Genomic DNA, 19,310 nt, shown 5'->3' on the forward strand with positions numbered 1-19,310 from the left:
TAATTGTATATAATATATTTTTTATAAAAATATCCAATATAGAGGATAAATCGCTTCTTGTACCATTGGTCAGCCAGTACAAAAATAACAAATAATTGAACAATTATTGTGGTAAATAATTTTTTTCTCCGTACTCGGCAAAAATAGATTTGTCTTAATTGTGGTAAACAATAAGAATTGTGTATATTAAGTACATGTGAATTCTCCGAGAAACCATCTCGACAAGGCATCGTAGGGCTTACAAGGCCTGTTAAGCTATAATATTACACATTGTGATGATAAATTTTATTTTTGGTGTATTGAATATTGATAAAAAAAATAATTCAACCCGCCAAGGTTAAAAAGAACGAAATTGTTATTAGAAATTATAAATAAATGTATTGTATATTTGTGTCATGCGAACGAATATTCGAGATCATTCTTAACACAACACAACAATATAAAAATTACATTACAGAATACAGAGTACTCGCGAAATTTCTAGAACACCCAACGTTTGGAACCACTACCTGCCCGCCGACCTATTGGTTCCTTCTCGAATATTCTCCCCACTATAAATAAGCGGTACGGCCGCTGGCGAGGCATCAGTTGATTTTGAATTTGTGTCTTGTGAACGCTTAAAGTTTCAACGGTGTTTTGCGATTTGTATTTAATTGTGTACTCTTTTTGAAGTGTAAATTTATCTTCAACGATTGGTTATATTTTGGTGTTTTAACTGACGAGTCGGTTATAAAATACATTTTATTTTCGTTTAATATCAGAAAAAAAAACTAAAAAGGTATGTAATATATTTTATTATATTAGTGTTTAACGTATTATTGTATTAAGTTAAGTGAATAAATTTCGTTTAAATTTTCATTTTGAATACTTTATAATTTACTTATATTTATATAAAAATTAGTTTCAATCGCGAACCAAACAATATTTACCTTAACTTTTTTCAAAAACATTTAACTTTTTGTAAGTCTAAGTTAGAGCTTAGGTAAGTTAAATTTTTATCCGAGTATGTCCTATTTTTATCAAAAGCGTAACAAAGTATTTTTATCAGGAGGGAATTTTTTTACATTAAAGTATAGTTGATTTTTTTTAAGTTAATAGAAGAAAATTACAATTTCAACTTAATGTTGACCATTATCCTAAAAATCTCAAAGAAACTAAATATGTCTCAAATAATTTATTATTTGAATAGCTAAATAATAATAATTTTTTATTGATTTTTCAGATGTCTATCTTGCCTTTCTTGTTAGAAGAGTTGTCACGTCCTACTGTATACGACCAGCATTTTGGATTGGGCCTATTGGACGATGACATGGTTTTGCCACACGCTCCTTCTTATGGAAGAATGTCGCATTGTCCTTTGTATGCTAGAGCGCCTCAAGCACTAAGATCTTACCAAAGACCATGGAGACTTGTTGCTGCACCAGAAAGTGGTCTGTCGTGTGTTTCAAACAACAAGAATGAGTTTAAAGTAAATTTGGACGTTCAGCAGTTCAAGCCAGAAGAAGTATCCGTCAAGGTAGTAGACGACTATGTGGTGATAGATGGAAAACACGAGGAACGCAGTGATGAACACGGTTTCATTTCACGCCAGTTTACTCGTCGCTACAAGGTTCCTGATAACGTCGACCCAAACACCATTACATCTAAATTGTCTTCTGACGGTGTACTCAGTATTGTTGCACCAAAAAAGGTAAAAATAATAACTATCAAAATTATTTTTTTTTTAATTTGTTTGAAATGCTCAATATTAAAGAATTTGTCTTGTCTTCTGCAGATGATTGAAAACAACAAGGAAGCAAGATCAGTTCCGATCGTGCAAACTAATGAACCCAGCATCAAAGTGGCTCAAACGAAAGAAAAGGACAGTGCTGATAAGGGCAACACAGAAAAGATGGAATCTTAATTTAAGTACTTTCTTGAATATTTTTAAGTTTTACAGAGACTGCATTTTATAATTTTTATTTTTTGGTGGTTTATATCAATAAATTAATAAGTTTTTTTTTCCTATTATTATTTATATAAATATTTTTAAATTGTAATTCAAGCGAAAGTTTTTTTTTCTCAACTAGTCAACAATTTTTATAAGGATGTATTTCAAAAATTACAAGTTGATATTACTATATTAGTTATAGAATATACATTTCTATTTTACTCAATACCTGTTGTACAATTATTAATGTAGTGTGTGTAAGATTGGTAACATTTTTTATTGAACACTAACGATTCTTTTTCAGTTATTAAATGCTTGATAGTTTTATTAAATATATAATAAGTAGGCACAAAAACATGTTTGTTCTTCTAGCATTAAACACGAGAAAATAAATGCTTTGAGTGAATGTTTCAAACGATAATTATTTTAAATAATAAACATAAAGCCCAAATTAACAATAAGTACTTGTACTATATTTATAATATTATTAATGCAAAAATATAATAGCTATAAAAATATATAGATAGAATTTTGACAAAAAAAATATCTAAAACTACAGTGCCCAGAGGCACTCTACTGAAACTTTGTTGGTTAAAAATATGTAAGGTTTTGAAACTTTATCAAAATATATCTGTTAGCACTACAGCACTTATAGGTTGCAAAGTTAAATATTTTGATCCGTCTATTTTGTCCCTAAAAAGCAAAATAAAAAATTCTTGTAAATGATACAATTATTATACTTATTTATTATTATTTACTGACGTTTTTTTTCTATATTAAAAACTTGAAAACTAAGTCATTTACCCAGCATTGTATCCGGATTGTTGTGATCCGTCGACAACCAACAATTGTTTTTTCAAAACCGTAATTTGATCAGATAAGTTAATATCCTGTGAACTGGATTTGAAGTTTAATACTAAAACGTAGTTGTGGTCATCATTTAAATATCTGCAAACAACATGTGGGCCAATATAGATTTGAACTCAGAATTATATGAATAGGATATTAAACCACACATTTTATTGAAATATATTTTTAAAAAACGTTTTGGCAATCGTTACTGTAACGTTGTTATTTGCCTTTCCCACTGGAAATAAACTCATATTGTGTACTATTAACTTAATAGTTGGTCCTATGTACTTGAAATTAACCTTAGCACTTTGAGCACTTTTCATACATTTTCACGGTAACATTAATTTAGTCTATTTGCCCCTGCTATTAATGGTTAAGTGTGTTCACCTGCGAATCACCAGCATAGTGTTTGTAAAATTGTACACCCCGAGTTCTCCGTCGACAAGTGTTTTGGATTTACGCAGCGACAAGACCGTTTTGAAAAAGTTCAAATGACTTTTCTGGTCGTCGCTTTCGGTCTTGACGTTAATGGTTTTGTAATCGTCACACACCGGAGACCACGGATTCGTGTCGGAAAAACCTAAAATGGCAAGATAATAAAATCAAATAAAGTGATAAAATCACTCGGGTAAACGCATCGACGCGAAACAGTAAACGACAAAAACTATAGAATGTAAACAAAAATAGTTTTTAAGACGATAAAAGCGTGAACGATCTTGTCTTGGGATACTTATAACTAGTGTTTTCCAAAATACCTACCTAAATTTGATTTTTAATGAGAGATTTGTTGAAATAAAAACAAATGTAGCACTAATTTCAAGTTTTAAGATTTTTTGAAGGTTGTAGAATCCCAAGCCCCCCCCTGATCACCGACAATGATCTTGTTTTCTTATTTAATGAGTCGATAAATTATGTGCGACTGTCGGGAAATTGAGAATTTTTCCTTTACCGGCATTTGCACTGTCGTCCCATTGCATTGGCGATCTCATGTTGCCGTCCGTCTGATCCGGCTGGTTTCCCATACCGATTTCTCCGCCATAGTACATAATTGCCGGACCCGGAAGAAACAATTGAAATGCATTCAGCATGTCCACATACTTAGACCCGAACCGGCTAGAAAGTCTCGGATTATCATGGTTTTGTAACTGTTTCAAAACATGAGAAATTTCCATTAGTCGGGTTTGGCCATATTATCTGTTTTTCAAAATCCCTCTTCACTGACTTCCGCTTCTACCCGGTTCAACTATTTAATTTTTCTCCTAAACCGTCTTAATCTATTCTCTCTCATTTTGCCTGCCATTGGACACGCACAAGGGTTTTTTTGTGGGGGAGAGATTGTTTTTTTTTTAACGAATCAATATTTAATAAGTGACTGTAGTATTGACTTTACCACGCTGTTAAACGATCCTTTCGGCATAGTTGCAAACCAATTTTCTAACAACTTGTAGAATTTTGTCGCCAATTTGTTTTTAGATTGCTCCATCAGCTGAAAATATGTCGGTATTTCAGCTCCACTCTTGTAGTATTCACTCAACACCGTATTCGGACTATACGACTCGGTCATTATTGCTCTGGAAAATATTATCAAAACAGTATCTTGTTTAACAGATACGAGTAGAATTATAACCGAATTATTTCTTCTCTAAGTACACGGGTGAAAAACTTACCCAAGTAGCAAAGAAAAATGTTCACAGTATTATATAAAACATTTAAAAGAAGTTATTAAATGATTTTTGTTGTAATAACATTACACTATTTACATATTATCATCCAATCAAGTTTTAATAATTTTTTTGGAATAACGTTTTCATGGCCGGTTTTTAATTGCGAATAAAATGTACATAAAACGTTTTAATAAGTTTGTAACGTTAATTAAAAAATAATAATAATTAAAATAAAAAAATAACGTTGTAAAAAAAAAAAGTTGTTTTTAAATATTTATTATATAGATATAAAAATATGTTAAATAAAACATAATTTGAAAAAAAAAATTTTAATAATAAACATTTCTTATATTATTATTTATTAAAAAAACCTCAATATAAATTATAATTAACTAATTTAATTTCTTTAATTCTTATTTTATATTGCCTTATAAACATAAGTGACTTGAACTTAAATTTTGAAAAAAAAAATATTTACACATTGTACAACTTCTAAAATAAAAACAAAACAAAAATGTTCAATGCATTACAAATGAAACACCTATATTTTTTAAATTTCTCTTTGCTCCTGGGTAGGGTCGTATAGGGTAGGCCTCAAGATGAGCTTTTTCCTTTCAGAGTTGGAAAAAATGTAATTAAAAACGAATAACAACTAAAACAAAACGAACAAAGTATTAATCGAAATAAACAGATACCTAATAGATTTATTAAAACAAAATTATCATTGAAGAATTAAAATATCATAAAATAATTAGGTACCTAGATGGAAACGGTAAAGTTTTAAAATTATAAATAAAAATGTCCAACTCTGTTCTCGACAAAAAGTTTCTGTACCTATAGGCTATAGTAGGTAATTTTCTCATCGAAATATGTTAAAAGACACACACACAAAATATGTAATTAACCAATGTATAATAATTGCGGCGGCGGCGTACCTCTTGTTACTTCCGTTTCTGGCCGCGAACCCGTCCAGTAGTTTCCGCCATTCCTTAATCAAATCGTACACTTCCGGTTGGTCGACGGTCAGAGTGTGATTCAGATTTCCATAAACCAACGAGCCATTAGGATCAATGAGCGGCTCGTCGTCGGTAGTATACTTCTCGTACACGTGTTTCAAAGCGTCAACTCGGATACCGTCGACTCCTAAGTTCAGCCAAAAATTCAAAACGTCTCCCATCTGATCGTGCACAGCTTTTTCGCGGTAATTCAAATCCGGCAAATTCGGAGCGAACTGCACGAAGTAATACTGTTGACGGTGTTTGTTCCATATCCAAGCACTCTTGTCGTCGCCGTTCGGATAAATTCTCAACTGTAAAAAAGTGTATACTTACCGAATGCTTATGCATCGTGGACCGATTGACAGTAATATTTTAGCAATATCGAAGAAAAATAAACCTAATCACACCCGTACAAATACAAATACGCCTTAACCTTCTTATTGATCGTTTTTAACAATCAAATAGCCTAAAATATAGCATGTACCGATTACCAATAGAGCCAATTTTACACTATATTCAAATATTTATAGAACAGTTAATACAATTTCGGCTATGTAAGTGTAATGTTAGCAAAAAAAAGAAAACACGGATACACCCGAAAATTATCCATATCAAATATTTTCTATCTGAAGATTTGAGAGATGTGTACTGAGAAAGCGAGAGGCTGTATTTTTAATACACATGTTAACGTTACTATATGTTTACTATATGGTTTTACCCAATTGTTTGGAACAATCGGGTCCGATCCCTTATTTATAACGTCTTCGTGGTTTTTAGCGTTCCTCCATACGTAATAATTCGTATAAGGGTCGATTTTTCTAACCGACTTTGTGAACCAATCGTGTTTTCTGCTCGTGTGGTTGGGCACAAAATCTATGAAGACCTTTATGCCTGTAAACAATTTTAGGTCTTAGAAAATATGCCGCCTCTACCATCCGGTTATCTACCTTTTCCGTGAGTGGCGTGGATCAAATTTTTAAAATCGTCCATCGTACCAAAACGTGGCAGTATAGCCTTATAATCTGTGATGTCATAACCAGAAGATTCCATGGGCGATTGGAAAAACGGCGTTAGCCAAATGGCAGTCACTCCCAGGCCGGCTAAATAATCTAGTTTTTGGGTCACACCTAAACAAACGGTAGGTAACGGTTAGTATGGGTTTTCAGTTAAAATGTATTGTTAAAACGCGCGGTTACCTTTCAAGTCGCCGTGTCCATCACTGTCCGTATCGAAAAACGACATGGTAAATATTTCATAAATCACAGAATTTGCCCACCAATCGTTTTTATCCGCCTTCGGGGGCGAGTAAGAAAAATAGCAAGACACCTTGCATATTCCGCAACAACATAACAGTATAATCAGCAAAGAATTCAAGTGTAGCAAAACCATTTTGCTAAAAGTACAAAAGGAACATACGATCAAACTTTCGCCATTGGAAAAAAAAACTGTAATATATAAGGCTGAGGCCGTACAGCTCGGAAAAATACATTTATTAGGAAAAAATATTATGACCAGTGTTAAACAGTATTATGGAATATTCTACAATAGTTTTAGATACCCTAACTTATAAGTTATGTAACTAATAAGCAATAAATTATATTATCATATTATGTAACATTATTGGAAAACCGTGACTTTTTTTTGTTAATTAAATGGAAATCCCCTCCCCCACATTTTATTCTACAACACAATTTTTTTTTTTAAATAAATTCTTGTGGTTATTGGTATGGAGTCATTATCTAGTTATCGCACGCATTCGGATATATATTTTAACACACAACTAATACAGAACATCTGTACCAGATGGCCAATGGTAAACAATTCTAGATAGTTTGGAGTACTATTGATTTAATTTTATGCATATTATACAAAAAAATGATAATACATTTCGTTAGAATTAGCTATATAAGATAAAAATCATGAATGCACCTAAATTGCATACCCGTAACGCCGTGTTACTAAATTACTTAAACTTGAACTTGACCGAATTAAACATCGTCTAAATATTTTATCCAAAGTTTAAACAACAGTGGTAAATTTTAAAAAGGCGACCCTCCTCTGTAGATTTAGATTTTTAAAATGTTTAATTAATGAAAAAAAAAAATTTAATAAATGTTTTATCTATATTTAGTTTTATAATTGATTTGTATAACAGTTAAATAAATGAACGAGGTACATGAGTAGTTTATTTATGTTATAATATTTAAACTTTATGAAGCTACATTTTTTACCTATTCGTTTAATTTTTAAATTATAATAACGATATTTATTTTATTTTAATTCATTATGCATTTTTTTGGTTAAAAAAATGCTGTATTATTGTTGGTTAGGTTATTAAATATAGCTACTCCGTTTTATTATTTGTGTTGGCTAAAAATAATTATTATGTACCAGTACCTGCAGTAATAAAAATATTTGTTCGTCACGCATAATTAATAAGTTGCCAATAATAACAAATATATATTATTTTAATACAACTACAGAATCGATTTTGATGAAATAAAAAGTAAAATTATCTGTGAATTCCGGAGAGAGTTCTTAGCTAGGTCTAATTATCGCGGCATTCAGTATAGTTAAAATTCAAATATATAAAAACTAGATCTTTGAATCTAAAGAACCACTTAAAATGACTACAATGCGTTTCGGGCTTTTATGACTTCTGGCCCTAACTCTTAACTTGTTGCGCTTTTTTTGACCGATTACTATCAAATTTTATCTAGACCATTCAACCAATTTTGTTCAAATAAAAACTTAAATGATCACTAAAACTTAAGTATATATCTTAGCAGAATATTTTTGTCATTAATATGTCCAAGTTCTTTTCTTATAAAACTGAGGAAATCACTCATAGTCAAACTTAAAGTGAGAATGTTTCTCAAACTGTGTATGTCGCTAACAACCATATTTGTGTAACTGTATTAAAATGTTATTATTAATATTATAATGGTATGGGCATTTCGTAACAGGCATTTTTGTACACTTTCGATCAAATAAACGATGGATTTTCGATTAACAATCCGTGCTGCTGTATAGATTGACCGGATAGACCGTGCATTTTGTTGTTTACTCGCTATATAAAACTACTACGCATTGTTTGTACACTCCCAATTCAATGTTAATGGGCAAAGGGATCTTCGACTAAATAACTAATTAATTTGACCGTGTTTCAGAGTCGTTTCAATTGAACCGACCACTTTATCAACACAACCGAATACTATATCAACGCGCTGTCGCATTCATCGAGTTAGACCTGACTTGTTTACCGTTAGGCATGGTTAGTTACTGTGCATACAGTTGGACTACACGTTACCCGCCCTTATCGATTTTCCAAAACGGGGCCAACCCAGCGCTTTGGTGTTTACAGTTTACCCCGTGCTCAGTTCCGGCGGTCCATCTGTCGCCATCGGTATCGCGTTCTCCAAGTTGGACAGCTGTTAATAATTATTATTTCACTCCTACATTTTCGACAGATTTGGCTCAACAGTTATGCGTTTTGAACACGCGACGTACCCGGGCGATGCACCTTTAGAAGATATTTGAAAGTCATGTGTTTAACCACTAAACATACACATTTACGGTAAGTATCCAGAACAAATTTAAATCCATTAGTGAAAAAAAATCGAAAATGGTTAATTAATTTTTTTTTTAAATAAATATCTCAACACACATAATATCATATATTATTACAAGCGAAATTTTCTTAAAAGTCACTACTAATTACCACTAGTAACCAAGGTGAGTAAGTTAAGTAGTACTTCATATTTTTACTTTGTTTTATTGTTTCATCTTAAATATGTAAAGTGATTTGCGAGCGTTTTAAATTCATTTTTTTTTTTGTGTGCAATATCATACAATATGATGCAATATGATAACATTTGTTTTGTAACTATATTTTTATTATTTTAAAAATGCGAAAAGAAAAGGCCAAATACTTTATTTTATAATATGTTTGTCGGATAAACAACAACAATATATAACAGGGTCAGGCTAATATGTTTAATAATAGACTCATAAATTTATGTTTAATGTCGGCCAGTTAAGCTTACAACGCATAAAATATTATCTTAATAATAACAGTAAAAATTAAAATCCTGTCTGATAACGAGAAATCACACACTTTATGTGTAAACAAGTACTACCTACTTGCTAATTTAAGAAAAGATTTTTTTTTTATTACTCAAGTCCTCATTATTAATGATTTTAATTTAATAGAATATTAATGTTCCTCGTAAAAGTAAAAAATAAATTATATTATGGTAATCAGTAAAATTATTTTCATTCGATTAATTTATAAGTATAAATTTATATATTTTAATTATTTTCTTGAATACCAGAAGAATGTTAATCAAGAGTTGTTAAGACCTTAAATACTTACAACATTCGTATCATAAAAACTTCAGCATAAATCATAATTCTATCGTCAAAAATCGTATATGTTCTAATTAAATCTTGATAAATATTATGTATTTCACTGATTTTATTACAGTTAAGGTTATTGAATTCGAGAAAGCACATAGTGAGTCCGTTAACCTCTGGTCTATTGTCGTATATTCAATAGACAGAATATTAGCTAAAAGGTTTTACCAAAAGCTTGTATAAGTAAATAATGTGGCTACGCCAAGAATTATAGGTCGATTTGGAGTAATGACAGCAGCTATTTATTAGGCACGAGAAAGGGTAATAGTCTACGTCGCCTTCATTTAATAATAGAAAATAATATAATACACACATTTTACATTAGATTTTTATTTTATTAATACCGAAGTATACAAAGTCAAATTCTCGAGAATGTGAAACGCATTATTTACACATTGTGTATGTCTGATAACTGAAAAAGAAAACAAATGTATTTATTTAAACTCGAATAATAATCATTAAGCCACTCGAATTTGATTTTTAGACAATCCCTTAAACCGATAATAATTTGAAATGTATGGGACATTTTTATAAACTGAAATTTAATCCCTTGCAAAATGAATGAAAACGAGTAGTATGTATACGACTTGTGCAATATTATATAATACATTTGTAACATTATGGATTTCTTCGTAGTTAAATATTATGTAATATGGCATGTTAATTTTAATAAATTGTCCATTAATTAATGTCAAAAAGATAGTTATAAGACAAAAACAAAATCTTAAATTTGTAAAATTTACTGAGTCTATTTGGTAAAACACCCAACACTGCTCGCTCAAACTATAGTAAAAAACAACTATTTAAATTCTAAAATAAAAATGTCAATATCCATATAACAACTACGATCATAAAAAATCGATTCCTTTCAAAAACAAGCGTTGTGATTAATCTCAGTCCAGTATAAAATTGCAACGACAAATAAATGTACACATTAACCTGTTGATATTTGATATATTATTAAATTTTGAAATATTCACTTATTAACGAGGGAAGTACAGTTTTTTTTTGGCATCATTATGACTAAATGCATCAAGAAGTTAAAATTAGCTAACGCTACACTACGTCAGGTTGCAATTCATTAAAGGTTAAATAAATGAATAGACATTTAGTGGTTTCTTAAATATAAAAAAGGCTCTTGATAGACTATCTAAATTATGCATCGAACCATCGTAGTGGATACTTGCGTGTCGTTATAGTTCTCTAATGAAGTATCGATACGATATAAGTAAATGATAATATTTTTAACGTTAATTTATGGTACAAATGTCATTTACCTTTGCCGTTTTTGTCAACAAACCGTTCATACCGTGTTTTGTCTCGTTACAGGTTAAAAACTGGCGTGTTGGAGACGAGTAATTCGATATATTATTATGCGTGTACAGCGGGAAGTGCATGTCCGGACGGGAAGTCCGGACCGCTATGGCCAGCGACCATAGTGCCGGCGCGGCGGTGCGGTTGACTGTGATAAAAAAAAAAATACAATTATAATTACAGCGGAAACAACGAGCGATGGGCAATCTGCAAAGCTCTTCGCCGTCGTCCCGTGGTGGCCCGAAGAGTCGGAACAAAAGGCAGTCGACCGGGTCCGGGACCACTCGGGATTGGCTGATGGGGGGTGCAAGGGCGCAACGGAAACCAGTCGTGCCGGCGGCGGCGGAGGCGGTGGGTCACGTGACCGTGACCAGTCGTGACCTCCGCCGGCAGGAGCAGCAGCAGCGGCGGCACACTCCCCCGGCCCGCGACCACGGCGATACCGATCACCACCATCATGCAGATGAGCAGCAGCGGCACCAACAACAACAGCCGCAGCCGCAGCAACAACAACAACAACAGCAGCAGCAGCAGCACCACCGCCGCCGCAACGACGAGTCCAGTTCGGAGGACTCAGTGTTTGCCGATCCGCTGACTAGTCCGCAGAGCGTGTACTCGGACGCCAGAGACGAACCGGACGACGAGTGCGCGATGGTGATCAACGGCGATACGCTCGCCGGTGGTGCACGGGCGCCCACTCAAGCTTTTACTATCGTCAAGCATCGCAAAGTCGAACTCAACCCGACGAAAATTCAATCGGCCGCCAATGGTAACAATTGTTTAATTATTATGATTATTACATATTAATTAACGGCACATCCCAGAACGACTTTTGCACTGTTAACTCCATTGTCAATGTTCAACCAATTTAATCGAGATTTATTTATTTTTTCTAAACTACTACTAAAATAATGCTTAAAAAATATGTGATAGTTTTTTTAAATACGGACAAATAGTCTAATTATTGAAGTGTCAAGAACCAAAAGGGTAAAAGTGACCGTTTTTTTTTCAAAAACAAGCTTTTAATCATACAATTTATTTTGTCAACGAAACCTTTGTTCGTTTGTTCTATAAATTTTCACAATTTTTTAAGAGATATTGAAAAAACTTACGAACTTCATCCATATAAATACAGTAAAAAAATTTTTATTTTTTTTTGCTCTCCTGTAAAATTGTGTTATAGTTACTTTACCCTGTTGGTTCTCACAACTTCAATTATAATTAATTTTAATTATTAGCAGTGCAACGATCATTCTAGGACTTACTTTATAATATATACATTTGAAACACATTAAACATATCGAGAGTCAACTAATTAACTTGTAATCAAACTATAGGTTTGATGGAACAACGGTAATTAAAAAAAAATACTTTTAACTTAGAAAAAATAATTGTTGAAAAATGTGCTTCACTCAATAAAACATATTTTTAAAAGCATTATTGTCGTTGTCCTATCTTACTTCTAGTCTCTCGTCACACCCAAATTTCCCATACTGTACATTTTAATTTTAGTTTCTATTTGGATTACTTCTCATAATTGAGTCAGCCAGCTGCAATAATAAGTGACTTAAAAGTTAAAAGCAAAGGGGTATAGTTTTTTACCTTTACTTATTAAATAATAGACTAGTATGAAAACTAAATTAATATTCAGTAATAATTACAACAACAAAAGAAAAATTCAACACTTTTAAGTACCAATATTAACTAGGAAAGATCTTACTGACAACAATTTTTAAATTAAAATAATAATTAAAACCTGATAATTACAAGACCGGCTTCAGGATCTAAAACTACTTGTCTTTAAGAAACGTTGTGAACATATTTACAGAGAATCTGGATCATACAGTTATAATTTTACTTAGTTATTTATAAATTATAACCAGATAATTTGCTAGAACGATTATTTTAAAATAACAATTACAACTTAAAAAAAAATAATTAAGATATTTATTTATTAAAAATAAAAAAATTGGCATTAGGCGATCACGTATGCAAATACATAAACAGCCCACAATACATAACGCCTTCATCTTAAACAATCTGGCGCAATATTATTTCAATAACAAGTTTAAACTGGATTTACGCGCGATGAATGTTTTATTTATTACATAATAACATCATAAGTATTTATGTAAAACAAATTATTTTACATTAGTTAAATAATGTTTTTCTTTTTTTTTATTATTATGATCTAACAAAACTGTTACAAAACGTCAACTCGTCAATCAACATAAAATCAAACTATGTAATACTTATAAACAATACAAAATATTATGTATATCAACCAAAATAATAGTGTTTATCGGGCGATTTGTATTTTTGTCCAAACCATGAATGGCGACGGCATAGGTACGTCATAATATCGAAAAATTATTACCATCATCATAGGCTAATAAATGTTAATAGTCATTAATCACACACGATAATTAAACGATCAAACAAAAACGACATTGTGAACGATTCGAACAGTGTAAATAATTTACATTTTCTGGGGGGGGGGGGGGAAGTGCAACGGCGATGGTAAAATGAACAGTTGCAATAAGCAATCCGAGATTATTAAAAATAATAACAACACCGACAAACAATAACAATGGAAGTGTTAAGTACCGGATCATAGGCTACTTAGTACCCGTATTAATATTGCAATATTATCATTGTATCAATTCAAATATAAGTGTAAAACAAACACTCCAAACGCAGATAAACAGGATTATTATTATTATTATTATTATTGACAAATTATTCTGAGCATCTCCACGTTTTCAGCCAACTTTAATTCCGTCGAATCAAATAGGAACAAATTAATATGTTTATAATATTCGAGTACGACCAGTTCTGAAACTTCCTATGTTTGTTTATTTTAGACTAGGCATTAACTGTTATATTATATAACTGAACACATGTAGGTGTAGTATGTACCTGTACATTATATAAGTTTATTTTCCAAATACACGAGTATAGGATTTCAATAAACGCAGCATATGTATATTATAGCCTAAAGGTATTCCGTAGGAATCGAATTATTCATGCAATTATCATTAAGTCGACATTAGATGGTTTTCAGAACGGTAATATGATTTACACGTGAATAATATAATATAATTATATATATATATATATTGTTTTAATTTAATATTATTACCGGCTTCAATGACATATTATTATAGAGACACGCATCGCATATAAATTACATTTGTCCGTGTACAACACATTTGAATATTAAAAGCTTACGTTCACTCCGATATTATGCAAATTTCATTGACATTAAAACAATTTTTTAAAAAACTGTTCCCATTTTTCGGTCACAGGATATACAATATATATTATGATAATTTTGTATCCGTCCATCTATAATTTCATGTTTTACTCAGTGACCTCGAGAGTGATTGAAGAACAAAAAAAAAAACCTTAAAAACTTAGACACATTTGAAAATGTCTTCTCTAGTGAGGCCCAAACAACTATGTTGGTCAATTATGGCCACACAAAAATACAATTATATAATTTATACGGTATCGGCCGTTTTATAGTTTTCTCTCTCTATATATTATATGAAATCCTACCTACTATCACAGTGCTGTATAAAAAAAAAAATTAACTAGTAGGTATCATTTTCATAAAAAAAAAAAAAAAATGACTGAATCCGGTCGTGTACAACTACATATTATTATTGAAAGATGTCGGATGTAACAGCACGTACGTGTGACGCTAACGTGATGACCGCGCGTACCTGCCTGTTTAATAACAATAATTACTATACCTACCTAAAGGAACCGAATTACCGGTATATTATACTATGTGTATGCTTCCACCTCTAATGATGTTTTTGCACTCTAAACCGTACCTAATAATTTCCCTGTGTAACGCACAACATGGTAAAATGTACATACTGTAAAACTAATCCATAATTCCATAGCCGCAGTAAGATACTTTTTTTTTATTATTATAATGGTGCACCGTCTTCGTACAAAATACAGTCCACAGTAACACTGCTTTACAAAAAAAAAAAAAAAACAAAAAATTTCACTTCACTGTACAGTTATCAAAAACCTAATTCGAAATAAAGATCTCATGGTAAATGTTAGGATACAATTAAGATTAGGATCCATGTGGGAACTAAGATCAGAACGCATAAAATACTCTTTGCCCAAACTAATCGAAAATATTTTGTTAATTAAATGTAAAAAAAAAAAATGGTTAATTTGTTATCAATATTTTAGACGATTAAAAAGTTGAATATAATGTTTGCCTACAAACTTCCTCGGTGCGGCGGCAGGTACTTTTATTTATTTGGTTAGGTCATCATTTAAAGAATTTAAATTAAAGTTGTATTGCTTATAAACACATCAATTAAAAATCACTACCATTATATTTACTAGCTTCAATACCGAAGCTAAAAAAAATTGTAAAGTTATTTTAGAGTTGACAACAGGTTGTTTATTTATTTTTATTTTGCATATGACTATCGGCTGATTTGAGTTTACATAAAGGTAATAGAATTAATACTAATGATAAAGATAATAATAATAAAGCATTAAATAATAATAATAACAATAAAGAAATACATAAATAAATAAATAACATAAGTAAAACATGTACAACAGTAAAACAGGTTGTTTGATTAGCTAACAAATAATATTAGCAAACTTTATAAGTTCTTCGTATGTCCAAGGAATGCTTAAAATCGAAAGAAAAATTATTATTATTTTCGCTCTCACTTCTTTAAAAAAATTTCGTATTTTCGCTTTCTAGGTCAAAATTAGAGGAGACAAATTTATTTTTTTCAACGACAAAACAATTTATTTATCTTTAACTAAACCCACCTTGAATTTTATAAAATTTGCCAAAAATAATAATAATAAATAAAAAATATAATGTAGCTAAAATTGATTACAATGATTTGCAACTAGAAACTAAAATATATTGTTTGTATAGGGTTTTTTTTCACTAATCGAAATTTGGTGTTTAACATTTTGTATACAAGTCAATTTTTTTTGTAAAATGCAGGTTTAATTTATACTTAAACAAAATGTGTGAAATTGGTTTTAAATAAATATTTGAAAACATTTAAAACGCAAACTGGCCATTTTTTATGGAAAATTAATAATTTTACATTACTACCAACTTAAGGCTTTATTTTATACCACGGTTTTAAAATATGATTATTTATACTAGTTATTTTTTTTTGCTGGAGATAATAAAGGTAATAAATTGCTTTGCTAATTTTTAGTCTAGCCGTCGACAAACAGTAATAATTATAATACCGTAATTGGTTGTCCTAAAGATAACAGTTTCAATAAAATTATAATTGTACAAGACTTATAATTATATATTTACTCAAATGAACCAATTAAGAGTGTTGTTTTTCAGCCAATCGATAACATTAACATATCGAAAACACGTTAATCAATGGGCTGTTTAGTTGTAATCAGTAATTATAATATTATTCTCAATTATTTTATTATTGTTGTTAATTACCTCAAGTACTCTATATTTGAACGAACCACTTTCGACGAATAAGCAAGTACCGTTTTGCGCGTCACTCGATCTAGATTTTTTTAAATTAATTTTGTTCACACATAAATTTAAAAAAAATACCTCGTTCGACGCAAACCAGATTAAAGAATATCCATTATTCCAGTAGCTTGATGCGTTTCGCTTTGTTTAAAACCTTAATATGCGCCAACATTCGCGCGTTAATTATTAACAAAACCAACGCATGTAACGGTGCCGACCGACAAACTAGAAAGGGTATATATTATAATATGTGTATGTAAAAGTAAGAATAAAATGTAAGAAAAAAAAAATCTTATGAGAAAATAACATGCCTTCTTGCGCCACATAAAAAAAACCTATGTGTGCGTACCGTGTGCGCTTGAGGACAAACGCGGTTCAGAATAATCACTATATTATATATAATTACCGTACACAACGAGATAAGCGGCGACCCCTAGCTCGGAGTAGAGATATTTTCATCTCGATATGATGTATGTATAAAAAAAATCGATATTTCACTATAATATCGGTGTCCGGGGCCTGATACTTCTACACAACCCGGTCAAACAACGACACTAATTATTGTTATTAACAGTACCTACTTGCATTTCGGTCGGCCGACTGTTTTAAAAAATATATATATTTTTCTTTCTTTTTTTTTTTTGGTAACTGACAAGCGGCCGCTATTGTTGTCTTTTGGAGATTTACGGAAACCGATTAATATCATATTGTATGGTATACATATATATATATATATTTTTTTTAAACTTATTAAACATTGCCATGTACCGTATATTTTTCGTTTCTCGATCGGTCCGGGGCATATCTTTCTCATTCGGCTCGAAAAACAAATCTCATTACTCTTACGGATATCATCACGTACGATCTACCGGAAAGCAAACGGCCAAAACATGACTGTTAGCGTACCTAACTGCACATTAAAAAAAAAGAAGAAAAAAAGACATACATCTACCGTAATAATAATATGTTCATTAAGCTCAAATTGCCCCCCCCCCCACCACTCTCTCATGCTCGGGTTTTCCCCTCGACGACGTCCCCATAATACGACCGTATCCTCTTAAATAATTATCGGCGGCAGAAACTTATTACAAGATTAGGGTAATTCATTTTTACCCATTACCGAGTGATTTAAGTATAAAAAAAAAATACATTTTCAGATTATAATCGACTTAAGAGACGGACGCGCTATCGTTTCGCTAATCTGTGCAATTGTCGTCTGTTTACCGGTAATTTGATGTTTGTTTAAGCATAATTTTGACTTTTGAAATTGAAAAAAACATCTTCTCAGTAATCTACGCTCGAAAGTATAATAATTATTTTTCATGGGAATGTCGTGGCGGAGATATCAAACAAGACCTTAATTTTAAAAGGTTTAACATTCGGGAAAGCTAAATAAATCTCACTTGAGCCTTAAAATGTTGAAATAATAAGATCATTTCTTATTCATTTCACAAAAAGCAAAACAAAATTATAATATTCCTAAAATATGAAAAGGTTGTAAACCTATTTTCTTGATAATAACTGTAATATATCGAATAAATATTAAATTTTTTTTTTTTTGATAATAATTGTATAAATAATTAATAGTAATTAAAATTAAACTACTTACTAACTATGATAATTTTAAACGGACCAAATAAACACTTCATAAACAAGTATAACATGCTTACTAAGTAACTAAAGTCTGGACAATTATTAGAAATTATTTGCATGACTTCATGAAATAGATAATGATGTATCAGCAATGAGAATTAGTGTTTTTTTATATTCAAATTATACGGTTATAGATATTTCTAAAAAGAAAAATTTTATAATAAGCTTCAAGTTTATGTGACAATTGTTTGTACTCTCACATATCACAAATTACCAAATAACTGTATCAATAATTTCAAACTCCCGAATATTCCTCTTCATAATTAAATTGAGTATTGAAATATCCTAATTAGCAAAGACTAGGTATAAACTCGACTTTTTTAAAAATTAAACAAACTATATCTATGAGTGAAAAATCGCTTATCATAACTGCATTTATGCCAAACAACTTAGTTCTTATTGTAACATGAAACCAAATGGTTCAAATAAAAATCGAGAGTAGGTATTTTATTTTACTCATCTGAAACCGATTTGGTGGGCCTCACATAAAAATTCTCTAAAACTGCCATATCGCGCGTACCACCCTAATGTACACAATATTGCGCACTTCGATTGCACCAAACCAATTGTGATTACACATAATTAATATGCGAGTTATTTTCTAATGAAAAAAATCCTCGTCGTTATGTCTGAAACGACTAGGTACGAACCCATTAAAATAGTATTACCTGTCGACGTGTGTTATTAAGACGCTGGACGACGACTTCGACAATCGTGCATACACGACTAAAGTCTGAACGCATTTTTGTTGATATAATATACAATATTATTGTCTGCGAGAACATCGTATACACCTTTGGGCTGTACTATATAGATATAATAACATGCATATTATTATACCTATCGTGTAATGGTATTATCTCGTGTATGCTCTTCCCCGTCTATTTTCGATAACGAGTGTGGTGCTACAACAGCGGTTAGAAGTTTTCACGTACACACAAACACACACTGTCCAGTCGTCGGCGCGC

General features: G+C 31.2%; 3 protein-coding genes across 4 annotated transcripts in view; 2 read left to right on the forward strand and 1 right to left on the reverse strand.

The window, feature by feature from the left end:
- The first annotated feature begins 580 nt into the window (after positions 1-580).
- Positions 581-2,156, forward strand: LOC126834571 (alpha-crystallin A chain-like). Its single transcript, XM_050566598.1, has 3 exons — positions 581-778; positions 1,223-1,690; positions 1,775-2,156. Exons 2-3 carry the CDS (start codon positions 1,223-1,225, stop codon positions 1,901-1,903), a joined length of 597 nt encoding a protein of 198 aa, XP_050422555.1. The 5' UTR covers positions 581-778; the 3' UTR covers positions 1,904-2,156.
- LOC126834569 (maltase 2-like) lies at positions 1,956-19,152 on the reverse strand. 2 transcript variants are annotated; one of them, XM_050566596.1, is made up of 11 exons: positions 19,011-19,115; positions 11,138-11,322; positions 6,641-6,837; positions 6,392-6,571; positions 6,163-6,335; positions 5,382-5,755; positions 4,173-4,353; positions 3,732-3,927; positions 3,170-3,362; positions 2,735-2,878; positions 1,956-2,623 (listed from the first exon to the last, which is right to left on the reverse strand). In XM_050566596.1, exons 3-11 carry the CDS (start codon positions 6,831-6,833, stop codon positions 2,551-2,553), a joined length of 1,707 nt encoding a protein of 568 aa, XP_050422553.1. In that variant the 5' UTR covers positions 6,834-6,837; positions 11,138-11,322; positions 19,011-19,115; the 3' UTR covers positions 1,956-2,550. The 2 variants fall into 2 exon arrangements, with proteins under 2 accessions (XP_050422553.1, XP_050422552.1); XM_050566595.1 differs by lacking the exon at positions 11,138-11,322 and having other exon boundaries at positions 19,011-19,152.
- The window catches only part of LOC126834568 (protein cappuccino-like), a 30,733-nt gene continuing 20,137 nt past the window's right edge, over positions 8,715-19,310 (forward strand). Inside the window, 2 exon segments of the mRNA XM_050566593.1 lie at positions 8,715-9,021; positions 11,190-11,943. Coding sequence (XP_050422550.1) covers positions 11,373-11,943 — 571 coding nt within the window. The 5' untranslated portion in view covers positions 8,715-9,021; positions 11,190-11,372.

Source organism: Adelges cooleyi, unplaced genomic scaffold (genome assembly GCF_023614345.1).
Source record: "Adelges cooleyi isolate 19-005CV unplaced genomic scaffold, UGA_ACOO_1.1 ACOO_flye_CR_arks_rails_tigmint_CR_PRNA_21, whole genome shotgun sequence".
Lineage (NCBI taxonomy): Eukaryota > Metazoa > Arthropoda > Insecta > Hemiptera > Adelgidae > Adelges > Adelges cooleyi.